The sequence below is a fragment of the Neoarius graeffei genome, chromosome 4 (genome assembly GCF_027579695.1).
Source record: "Neoarius graeffei isolate fNeoGra1 chromosome 4, fNeoGra1.pri, whole genome shotgun sequence".
Taxonomy (NCBI): domain Eukaryota; kingdom Metazoa; phylum Chordata; class Actinopteri; order Siluriformes; family Ariidae; genus Neoarius; species Neoarius graeffei.
Genome location: NC_083572.1, coordinates 109,335,353 through 109,347,743, shown reverse-complemented (window position 1 = coordinate 109,347,743; position 12,391 = coordinate 109,335,353). Strand labels below are relative to the sequence as shown.

The following is a 12,391-nucleotide window of genomic DNA, read 5'->3' as shown; positions in this document are numbered from 1 at the left end:
CTTAGACATCTGATGCATGTTGGAATAAGCGTTTATAAACATGAGCCTATGTATGCCTTATGAACACCGTCCTTCAGTACAATGGATGCACGGTGGATTCAGAATTACATCAGGTACAGTAGCTCCATCATGACCTTCTTCATGTTGACTCAGTTGACACATATGTAGATTTGTGTCAGTAGGAGTGCTTATGTTGCACTATGAACACCACCCACCACCATGTGTTACGAAAAAGTCTGACAAGTGAAACGTACAGTGAATGGATTTTACACTTCACGAGACATGGACGTCATGATGTTCTAGATTATTTTTTTTCCCCGCCCTGAGGGATGGTGTCATGAGCGACTGCACAAGCGGAGTAGGACAGTAGACAGAGGCGGAGGAAGTGTGTCCCAGATTACTCATTAATGAAACCTCGCCTGTTATATTCTCCAAAAACAAGGTCACAGCCCAGAATACAGAGGAGAGACATTCATGAAACAGGCACACACACACACACACACAGGTTATTTATCTAACACATTAAGGACAGAGTAAAGACTGAAACTGAGATGATTGTAGCAGAGTGCGTGATGCTGGAAGATGATCCCACAATCCCTCACTGCTGCAGCCTGTAACTATCGACAGCTTTCATGTGAGTGGAAAGTGTGTGTGTGTGTGTGTGTGTGTGTGTTTATATATACTACTGAGGACCAAATGTCCCCCACAAGGATAGTAAAATCTGACAATTTTGACTTTGTGGGGACATTTGGATGGTCCCCACAAGGAAATTGCTGTTGTTGTGTTTTTTAAACAATAACAAACAAACAAACAGACAGACAGACAAATAAACAAACATAATCAAATAAATAAATATGTAAATGCGCGGGCGGCACGGTGGTGTAGTGGTTAGCGCTGTCGCCTCACAGCAAGAAGGTCCGGGTTCGAGCCCCGTGGCCGGCGAGGGCCTTTCTGTGCGGAGTTTGCATGTTCTCCCCGTGTCCGCGTGGGTTTCCTCCGGGTGCTCCGGTTTCCCCCACAGTCCAAAGACATGCAGGTTAGGTTAACTGGTGACTCTAAATTGACCGTAGGTGTGAATGTGAGTGTGAATGGTTGTCTGTGTCTATGTGTCAGCCCTGTGATGACCTGGCGACTTGTCCAGGGTGTACCCCGCCTTTCGCCCGTAGTCAGCTGGGATAGGCTCCAGCTTGCCTGCGACCCTGTAGAACAGGATAAAGCGGCTACAGATAATGAGATGAGATGTAAATGCGCCAAAAAGTTCCGTTTCATTACTGTGGTTTAGGTTTAGATGCAGGCATAGCATTAATTAACTGCAATAATAATTATGTCAATGGAAGGTCCTCACAAGGATAGTGAGACAAACTTGTGTGTGTGTGTTTGCATGTGTCTGTGTGTCTGTGTGCCCTAGGCTCTGCCATGGAAAGATTTAACAGCAGACCCCCCCCCCCCCCCCCCCCCCCCCCCCCACACACACACACACTACCCAGTCCAATTCCCACCTCACTCCCACATTGGTCCTCTCTCTCTCTCTCTCTCTCTCTCTCCACCCCTCCCTTGTTCTCTGATGCTAAACAGATTACAGAGGACTCGCTTATTTAAAGACTCCATCCAAAACATAACCCACACATCTTACAAATCTCCCCAAAACAAGCTGGGAGATCAGTCCTTCTGAACTCCACAGATCATCTGCAGATCTTCAGAGCCTCAGCGCTCCTTTACGCTCTTTTCTGAACTCAGAGTTTTTAGATCGGGAGCCCCAGCGAGAGCTCCACACACACCGGCCTCCAAGCTGTCTCTGCGTCTGCTCCCTGCCATCATCGTGGACACACGACGATGACGATGATGGAAACTTCACCAAATGGATGAGCAGCTACTGGGGACACGGAGGCAGAGACGAGCGGGAAAAAGAGCGCAAGAGGAGCTTCAGGAGGTCCAGACAGTCCACGTGCGACCGCCGAGCTTCACTGCCCTGCATGGTATGTATCAGAGGGCACAGATGAAGATGAAGATGAAGAACGACGACGTTCAGCAAACTGATAACAAACACATGCATGGTCGGTGTATACTGTAAAATTAATAAACGTTACACATCTAAAGATTTAGATTTGATCTAAAGTGCCTGACTGAGTCCTCATACGATCACGACATATTTTTTTTTTTTAAAGAGAGTGAGAGAGTTACGGTAAAGGAGGACGACATAGCGGCTGAAAAAAATCACCAGCGTTTTCCAGGCACTGCAATTTAAGAATATTCTGTCACCCAAAATGTGTTTGTGTGTATGCTGATTGGTGTTTTTAATCAAATATTTTGTGAAAACAGAATTCCAGAGTTCACATCTTCAGCTCATACTGTTCACGCTGAAATGTACCTCTGCAGGGGCGTGTCTCAGATTTAGATTCATGAATATTTGATTTCTAAACTTTCTCAGATTTATAAACTTTATCCAATGAAACAAGGAGAAAAAAAAGCAAAAACAAATCAGTATTTGATTTGTCCATTTATAAATGTAAAAATTAATGAGCAAACATCTTTCATGTAGCAGTCTGTCGGTTGTGTCCTTTTCAGCTGAAATATATAATGGTGAACATATTGTTTCAAAATTATTGGCACCCTTACAAATTTTATTATTATGCAGGTTTCTTCTTAGGTGTGTTCACGACATGGACTGGTTTGATTAATTCACACTACTGGTTTCTAACAGAGATTATCTCTGGAGATGGCATTTGGCAAACATTGATTTAGTGTCGCACAGCAATTTCTGTGTTGATGTGGACGTTTGTTTTTCACATTCTCTATAAGGGTGCCAATCTCATCTCATCTCATTATCTGTAGCCGCTTTATCCTGTTCTACAGGGTCGTAGGCAAGCTGGAGCCTATCCCAGCTGACTAAGGGCGAAAGGCGGGGTACACCCTGGACAAGTCGCCAGGTCATCACAGGGCTGACAGACACAGACAACCATTCACACTCACATTCACACCTACGGTCAATTTAGAGTCACCAGTTAACCTAACCTGCATGTCTTTGGACTGTGGGGGAAACCGGAGCACCCGGAGGAAACCCACGCGGACACGGGGAGAACATGCAAACTCCGCACAGAAGGGCCCTCGCCGGCCACGGGGCTCGAACCCGGACCTTCTTGCTGTGAGGTGACAGCGCTAACCACTACACCACCGTGCCGCCCCTTTATTATTATTATTATTATTATTATTATTATTATTATGTTAGCATCATAAATAGATGAAGAACGCAGAACTTTGACACCAGCTGAGTGACAAATGAAAATAAAATAATTAAATAGACAGACAGACAGGCACATACATTAGATAGACAGAAAGATATGATAGATAGATAGATAGATAGATAGATAGATAGATAGATAGATAGATAGATAGATAGATAGATAGATATAGACAGACAGTTACAGACAGACAGACCAACAGACAGAAAGTTATAGATAGACAGACAGTTATTGACAGACAGACAGACAGACAGACAGACAGTTATTGACAGGCAGACAGACAATATCAGACAGACAGATAGATAAACCAACAGGCAGATAGTTATAGATAGACAGACAGTTATTGACAGAAAGACAGATGGTAACAGACAGACAGTTATAGACAGACAGACAGACAGACAGACTGATAGATAGATAGATAGATAGATAGATAGATAGATAGATAGATAGATAGATGTAGATATACAGACAGTTATAGATAGATAGATAGATAGATAGATAGATAGATAGATAGATAGATAGATAGATAGATAGATGTAGATATACAGACAGTTATAGATAGATAGATAGATAGATAGATAGATAGATAGATAGATAGATGTGGCAGCAGGGGCGTGGTCAAGCGCCGGTCTGTGACCGGAGGGCGGAGTCAGGGAAGGTGAGTGGCAGAATCACTACACCTGAGCGCAATTAACCTGTGTTTGTGTGTCTTCCCAGTGACCGCGCCCTATATAAGGAGGGAGAGCAGACAGCAGAGGTGCTCATCCTGGAACAAGACACCTGGCGTGTGTGTGTCTGTTCGAGACTTTGTTAAACTGAAAAGTGTAACAATAAACAATAATTTGAACCTGATCTCTGTCCTGCCGTCCTCTGTGCTCCACCCACCTACTCCAAACTGCCACAATAGACAGTTGTAGATATACAGACAGACAGTTATAGATAGATAGATAGATAGATAGATAGATAGATAGATAGATAGATAGATAGATAGATAGATAGATAGATAGATAGATATAGTGTGGCAGTTCTTATGAATGGGTGGAGCACAGAAGATGGCAGGACAGAGCTCAGGTTGGTAAACCATTTTATTTGTAACACTTTTCAGTGGTCTCTCGTTAATAAAACATAGACACACATGCACACACACACAACCGGCGTCTGGTTCGGGGGAGAGCTCCCTCTGCTCTCGCTCTCTCTCCTTAAATAGGCCGCGGTCACTGGGGAAGACACACAAACACATTAATTAACATCAGGTGCAGTGATTCTGCCACTTACCTTCCCTGCCCTCCGGTCACAGACCAACGCTTGACCACGCCCCCGCTGCCACATACCCCCACCACCCGACTCAGGCCATGCGGCCGTCCGACCTGCAGACGACTCCCCCCCCCCCGACGGGAGAGGAAGTCCGCCACGACCATCTGCGCCCCCCGGCCTGTGGATCACCTTGAAGTTAACGGGTTGGAGTGCCAGATACCAACGGGTGATCCGCGTGTTGGCATCCTTCATGCGGTGGAGCCACCGGAGGGGCGCATGGTCCAAACAGAGGGTGAAAGGGCGTCCCAGCAGGTAGTAACGGAGGCCGAGGACCACCCACTTGATTGCTAGGCACTCCTTTTCAATGGTGCTGTAGCGCCCCTCACACACCGACAGCTTTCTACTGATATACAACACTGGGCGGTCCTCCCCCTCCACCTCCTGGGACAAAACAGCCCCCAGCCCCCTGTCCGACGCATCCATCTGTAACATAAAGGGGAGAGAAAAGTCAGGGGAGTGTAAAAGTGGCTCCCCACACAGTGCAGCCTTTACCTCAGAAAAAGCCTGCTGGCATTGCTCCGTCCACTGGACCGGATCTGGTGCCCCCTTTTTAGTCAGATCCGTCAGCGGGCTGGTGATGTCCGAATAATTAGGTATAAACCTATGATAATAGCCAGGCAGCCCCAGGAACTGTCTCACCCCCTTTTTGGTGTTGGGCCTCGGGCAGGCCGCAATTGCTGCTGTCTTGTTAATTTGGGGACGCACCTGCCCGTTGCCCAAGTGGAAGCCCAGATACTCTACTTCCACCCACCCAATCGCACACTTCTTCGGGTTGGCTGTGAGACCCGCTTGCCTCAGCGACCTAAAGACGGCCCGCAGATGTTGAAGGTGCCTCGGCCAGTCATTACTATAGATAATGATGTCGTCGAGGTAGGCGGACGCATAGGTGGCGTGGGGGCGGAGGACCCTATCCATCAGCCACTGAAACGTAGCGGGCGCCCCAAACAGCCCAAAAGGAAGTGTGACAAATTGGTGTAAGCCGAACGGTGTGGAAAAGGCCATTTTTTCTCGGGATAATGGAGTCAAGGGGATCTGCCAATAACCCTTTGTCAAATCCAGTGTCGAGTAAAAGCGAGCCGTGCCTAGTCGATCCAGCAACTCATCAATACGAGGCATTGGGTACGCGTCGAATTTAGACACCGCGTTGACTTTTGTATAGTCTACACAGAACCGGACCGACCCGTCGGCCTTGGGTACCAAGACCACCGGGCTGCTCCAGTCACTGTGGGACTCCTCAACGATGCCCATTTTGAGCATGGCCTCGAGTTCTTCCCGAACCACTTTTTTCTTGTGTTCGGGTAGCCTGTAAGGGCAGCTACGCACTACCACCCCCGGGGGCGTCTCAATGTGGTGCTCTATGAGGTCGGTGCAGCCAGGCAGGGACAAGAACACGTCCGAAACTCGGTCTGCAACTGGGCAACCTCCGCGAGTTGGGTCAGGGAGAGGTGGTCTCCACAGGGGACCAGAGAGGTACGTGATGCCAATGATCCCTTTTGAACCTACGCCCCCGCTCCGCCTTCTCCGGAACCACCGACACCAACGCCACGGGAACCTCCTCATTCCAGAGTTTGAGCAGATTGAGGTGTATAGATCTGTAGCGCCCCACCCCTGTCCGTTCGCCTCACCTCATAGTCAATGTCTCCGACTCGCCGTGTGACCTCAAAGGGTCCTTGCCACTTGGCGACTAATTTGGAGCTGGATGTGGGCAACAGTAGGAGTACTTTATCTCCCGGTGTGAACTCCCTAAGGCGCATACCCTTGTCATACAGGCGGGTTTGTCGTTCTTGGGCCTGCCGCAAATTCTCCTGGGTTAGGTGGGTGAGTGTGTGGAGTTTTGCGCGCAGGTCAATAATATATTGGATGTCATTTTTACTTGGTGAAGGTCCCTCCTCCCAATTTTCCCGCAGCACATCTAGAATGCCGCGCGGCTTATGCCCATATAACAATTCAAATGGGGAGAACCCCGTGGAGACTTGGGGGACCTCTCGCACTGCAAACAACTAGGGTTCGAGCCATTTATCCCAATTACGTGCGTCCTCACTTACGAATTTTTTAATTATATTCTTGAGGGTGCGATTGAACCTTTCAACTAAACCGTCCGTTTGTGGGTGATACACGCTGGTGCGGATCGGCTTAATACCCAACAACCCATACAGTTCTTTCAGTGTACGTGACATAAACGAGGTGCCTTGGTCAGTCAGAATCTCTTTCGGGATTCCAACTCGGGAGATAACGCGGAAGAGCGCTTCCGCAATACTGTGTGCTGAGATATTGCGAAGAGGCACCGCTTCTGGGCATCGCGTTGCATAGTCCACCAGAACTAATATAAAGCGGTACCCTCGTGCTGACCGATCTAATGGCCCGACGAGATCCATCCCAATTCTTTTGAACGGGGTCTCGATTAATGGGAGAGGGCGCAAAGGCGCTTTTGGAATGGCTGCTGGATTTACTAACTGGCATTCGCGGCACACCATACACCACCTACAGACATCGCCGCGAATCCCTGGCCAGTAGAACCGGGCCATTATTTGGGCTAGTGTTTTATCCTGCCCTAAGTGTCCAGCCATGGGATTAAAGTGAGCCGCCTGGAATACCAATTCCCGGCGGCTCTTCGGAATCAAAAGCTGCGTGACTTGCTCTTTAGTCTGAGTGTCCTGCGTCACTCGGTATAATCTAGCCTTCATAATTGCGAAGTAGGGGAAGGATGGGGTGGCATTTGGCTGGAGCATTTGACCATCGATTACTCTCACTTGGTCAAATGCATGCCACAGAGTCTCATCTCACGACTGCTCTAATGGAAAATCCGTGAGGGATTCCCCAATAGAGAGAGGAGGAGTCGGCGGCTCCTCACTCTGACGCGGAGATGATGTAGACGGCTCTGTGACAGCTGCTCCCGCCAACGTGACACCGGGACCTCCCCTTATTAAACTACGGCAGGACCCACTCTTCACTAGATGACTCATTAATTCCCCAAATCCCGGCCAATCTGTCCCCAAAATTATCGAGTGGGTAAGGTGAGGATTAACCACCGCCTTTACTATAAATTTTTCCCTTCGAAAAAAATGTGGACCGACACTAAAGGGTAGTTCTGAATATCCCCGTGCACACACAACACCTTCACCAATTGTGCTCCCCCCAATGCCTCATCTTGCACCAGGTTTTGGTGGATTGAGGTCTGATTACAACCAGAATCCACCAACGCCTGATATGTATCCCCTTGGACACTCACTGGTATGCGATACGCTCCGGCCCGATCGAGGTCGGCTCCTGGCGCGTCAGGGATCCAAACCACCGTGCCCACCTCCATTACCGAGCACTGCTGTTGGAGGTGGCCCAGCTCCCCGCAGCGCCAGCAAACCGGCCCGGGCCTCCTCTCCGCACTGGTGCTCTGGGGCTCACTCACCTGAGGGGGGGAGAGACAGACACAGAAGGGAGAAACGGGAGGGCACCGCGGGTGAGGCGGGCCGGCTGGGGTGACGCCGGCCCCCGCCTCCGCAGTGGGGGAACGGGGCGAGGATGAGACACAGGAGGACAGGGAGAGAGAGAGAGGAGAGGGAAGAAGAGGTTGTCTGCTGTCCTGCCATCGGGACAGCCGCCAAATGGTCCTCCGCCAGCTCGATTGCCTGATCCAGCGACGCCGGGCGGTGGCACTGGACCCACTCTGCGGTTCCGGCTGGTAAGCGCGTGATGAGCTGCTCCAGTACCACCTGGTCGATGATTCCCTCGGCGTCGCGGTTGTCGGCCCTCAACCACCGCCAGCAGGCATCCCGGAGTTGCTGGCCAAATGCGAACGGCTGGCCGACTTCCTCCAAGCGCAAAGCTCGGAAGCGCTGCCATTGTTGCTCGGGGGTGCGCCCCACATGCTGGAGGACAGCCCGGCGAAGATCCATGTAGGCCAGCCGGCAGTCGGCGGGGAGCCGTAGTGCGGCCAGCTGCGCCTCTCCTGTTAGCAGGGGGAGGAGGCGCGCCACGCGCTGTTCCACTGGCCACCCCGAGGTCTCTGCTACCTGCTCAAAGAGCGTGAGGAAGGCCTCGGGGTCATCCTGCGGGCCCATCTTTGTTAGGGTGAGGTGGGAAGGGCCCGCGGTGTTGGAGTTGGTGGACCCCGCCGACGCGAGGAGGTGCCGGAACACCTGTCGATCTTCCTGCTGAGCCAACACCAGGGCCTCGAACCGCTGTTCCTGCTCCTTCCGGAGGGCGACTAGCGCCTGGTGCTGGCTTTGCTGGGCCGTGGCGAGGGCATGGACCAGGTCGGCAAAAGGGGAGGACTCCATGGGGTTGTTCTGCTTCTGCGCTCCAAGCTCCCGGGTTTCGGCACCACTGTGGCAGTTCTTATGAATGGGCGGAGCACAGAAGATGGCAGGACAGAGCTCGGGTTGGTAAACCTTTTTATTTGTAACACTTTTCAGTGGTCTCTCGTTAATAAAACACAGACACGCGCACACACACACAACCGGTGTCTGGTTCGCGGGAGACCTCCCTCTGCTCTCGCTCTCTCTCCTTAAATAGGCCGCGGTCACTGGGGAAGACACACAAACACATTAATTAACATCAAGTGCAGTGATTCTGCCACTTACCTTCCCCGACTCCGCCCTCCTGTCACAGACCAACCCTTGACCATGCCCCCGCAGCCACATATAGATATACAGACAGATAGATATACAGACAGATACAATGGACAGAAAGACAGACAGACAGTTAGATAGAGCAATAGACAAACATACAGATGTGATATAGATTGACTTTTTTCTATTGTCCCAAGGGTGTCAAAACTTTTGCACTTGAACATAGCTATTGTACTACACAGTACACTGACAGAGCGCACTACACTTATTAAGTATAAAAACAGATGGACAGAAGTTTAAGAGTGAAACTCTTGTGCTTTAGATGAGGGTTGATGATTATTATTTAATATATCCTGTTTTATCTCAAATGTGTTCCTCAGTCCCAGCTGGAGGCCATGCGGCTGAAACATCCTTCGACTCCCACCGTCTTAAAGGGTCATGAGAAGGAGGTGCGGCCACACCCTCACGCTCGCCGCGTCTCATCAGACGAATACAGAGGGCATGAAGCTAGAGGAGCAGAGAGTCGCAGGAGCACCATCCCTGAGCTGACGGAGTCCTTCAGGAGGATGCTGCGCTTCCACAACCACAGAGTCCCGTCACTGGTGAGTGCTCGTGTGTGCCACAGACATCTGTATGAACATCTGTGTGAGGCTTGTATTCGGATCATGATCCTCATTTTGAGCGAATGGTATGATGAATCATTCTTTATTAAATATAAACTGTATTATATTGTAGTTGTTGTGGTTATAAGAGGAATAAAACACTGCAGGGTGGGAACAGGGACGCTGATTTATCACAACCCTGTCACTGATTATTTTCCTATAACAGCATGACATTTTCTTTATTTCACAGCAGCTTTTAATCACACAGAGAGCATTTAGTAGCAGCACAGACGGGGTCTGGTGATAGTTTGTTTTGTTCAGCGGTTAATACACAGATGTTGTTTATTTGTAGAGTGATTCGGGTAACGTGTGTCTGATCTGCCATGAAGAAATGTGCAGGACAGTTGGAGAAACAGGAGGAGCAGGCCATGAACTTCACTGCTCCTATCACTTCCATAAAGAGGTAAGAGAAATAAACATTTACACCATGCATTACAGAATAAAAGTCACTTTGAAAAAGTCACATAAGGAGTCCACTACAGGACTCCATTTCACTTTAATCATTTACCAAAAACTGAAACGAGACGTTTTTGGGTCCTCGGGTCCTCATATGAAACTCACCTGAGCATCCTGTTCCTACGCTGATTAGTTTTCTTTTTTTTATTTATTTATTTTTATTAGTATGAGCGTATTTCACTGAAATATTACCATGTGTGAATATTTTTTAGCAGTTCTTGCTTGCTTCAAATGTTTACACTCTGCTGTAGCTCCCTGCTTCTTGTGAGTCTTTAGTTTTTTCTCTCTGATGGTGCGTTGATGGTAAGGTGAGGAGGTCGGAGCAGGGTATGCGTCCACGTAGCCGGAGTTCTGCTGCTGTGTGTGAAAACAGGAAGGAAGTACCAGTCTGCAGCAAACAGGAAGAATACCGTCTGCCCCACCAACGTCGGTCTCTACGCAGACAACGCTGACAGACTCCGAGCATTTCAATACAAGTACAAAGTCATGACTCGAGTATTACAAAACTTCTACTTTTAGCAAGTTGTAAGTAAAAAGCCTGAGAATTACAAAAAAAGTTTTGCTTCCACCTTCCTTATAAAGACAAATCCTTGTTTCCTGTTTTCATGGCACTTAATTCCACTCCTGTTCCTTTTGGATTGATTAGTGGCTGGATCTCAGCTACATTCTGAATATGGGGGGGGGGGGGGGGAACCCTGGAAAAAGGTCCATATTTTCTATCCCTGTTTTCTTCATGCTTAAAGGTGAATGCTTGTGTCTAAAGGCAGTGAAGTGAATTAGACATTACTGAAAAAAATAAAATAGCCTCAATGAGGCTGTAACTCATACTGGCCAAGACGCCCATAAAATCATAAATATGACAGGTGGCGCTGCCATCTTGACAACTTTTATGCACACACACTTGGGGAACATTGCATTGTGAGTTTGATCAAAATCCGATCAATCATGTAGGAGGAGCAGTGATTTTCGTGAAATTGCATGTGATCCCTCTGTAGCCTCATCCATTGTAGGTGGCGCCATCTAGTGAACAACTCTTGTTGGAATGTGTCTTTAGAGTCTTCTGGGTGAGTTTCAGTGAAAACGTCCCAGCAGTTTACGAAGAGTAGTGTTAAATATGACGAGTCACTCAAAAATGTCAGACACCCATAAAATTGTAAATGTGACAGGTGGCGCCACCATCCTGACAACTTTTATGCGCACCCACCTGGAGAACACTGTATGTGAGTTTGATCGAAATCTGATCAATCCTGTAGGAGGAGTAGTGATTTTTGTAAATTAGCTGTAAACTAAATGATATGACTGTACTGTGATGAAATACATCAGTGCTGGTGTTAATACTGACAAAGTTACTATTTTTATCGAAATTTGTATTTCATGAGTAGAAAATGGCTCAAAACTCCATCTACTGGTTAAAATCATCCTGAAACTTGCAAGAGCGATGCCGATGTAGACTCAGTCGACCATTTGGTACGTCCCTACATTCTGAATTATTCTGTCCACATTCAGTGGATATGAGCAATTGTGTACTTTGACTGGCTACTCTACTACTAGGATATCAGCTCATATACCGTAAGTAGAGAAAACAAAATGGCGGAGCGTGTTGCTAAACCAACTGAGGACGAAATAAAAACTCAACTTGAAAACAAAACTCAAAAAATACAAAAAAAGAAAAGCAACAAAATATGGACTGAAAGTATTTGATGTATCTATTTTTATTTTTCAAGAATTATTATTATTGCAGTTTTCATGTCGCCGGCTTGTTTACATTCTTCATCTTTAAGCATTGAAATTTGTTGAATTTTTTTAGTCTGGTTCAAAAGCTCAAAGACGTTTGAAAATTACAGAACCGAAATGTCCAAGGAAGAATTAAATGAATGTCTAAAGCTATTCTAGACCTCGGCACGACAGCACTTTCTCCAAAAAAACAATTCGTGCAGCCATCGATAGGTTTTTAAGAAGTCCGCCGTTTTGTACGATTACGTTTTGTATAAAGTTATTTATCAAATTTGCACAAAAATTAAAATAAAAAAGCTCTGTTTCTCAAAATCCAGTGAATGTGGATAGAATAAAACAATGACGTGCCTCGTTGGCTATCAGCTCATGGATGACTCGATTTTGTGGAATAATTGTTAAATGTTTATTTTAAAATAATGTT

At 47.7% G+C, this 12,391-nt stretch overlaps 1 protein-coding gene across 1 annotated transcript; it reads left to right on the top strand.

The window, feature by feature from the left end:
* Positions 1-551: 551 nt before the first annotated feature.
* On the top strand, positions 552-10,688 carry lnp1 (leukemia NUP98 fusion partner 1). Its single transcript, XM_060918501.1, has 5 exons — positions 552-613; positions 1,652-1,976; positions 9,499-9,708; positions 10,073-10,183; positions 10,545-10,688. The coding sequence occupies exons 1-5, from the start codon at positions 552-554 to the stop codon at positions 10,686-10,688; spliced, it is 852 nt and encodes a 283-aa protein (XP_060774484.1).
* Positions 10,689-12,391: the final 1,703 nt, after the last annotated feature.

Excerpts from the sequence above, each read along its gene's own strand:
- lnp1 (XM_060918501.1), top strand. The coding sequence starts at position 552 with ATGATTGTAGCAGAGTGCGTGATGCTGGAAGATGATCCCACAATCCCT. Across the intron at positions 1,977-9,498 it reads GAGCTTCACTGCCCTGCATG|TCCCAGCTGGAGGCCATGCG; the intron begins GTATGTATCAGA and ends TGTGTTCCTCAG. Across the intron at positions 9,709-10,072 it reads TGCGCTTCCACAACCACAGA|AGTGATTCGGGTAACGTGTG; the intron begins GTCCCGTCACTG and ends GTTTATTTGTAG.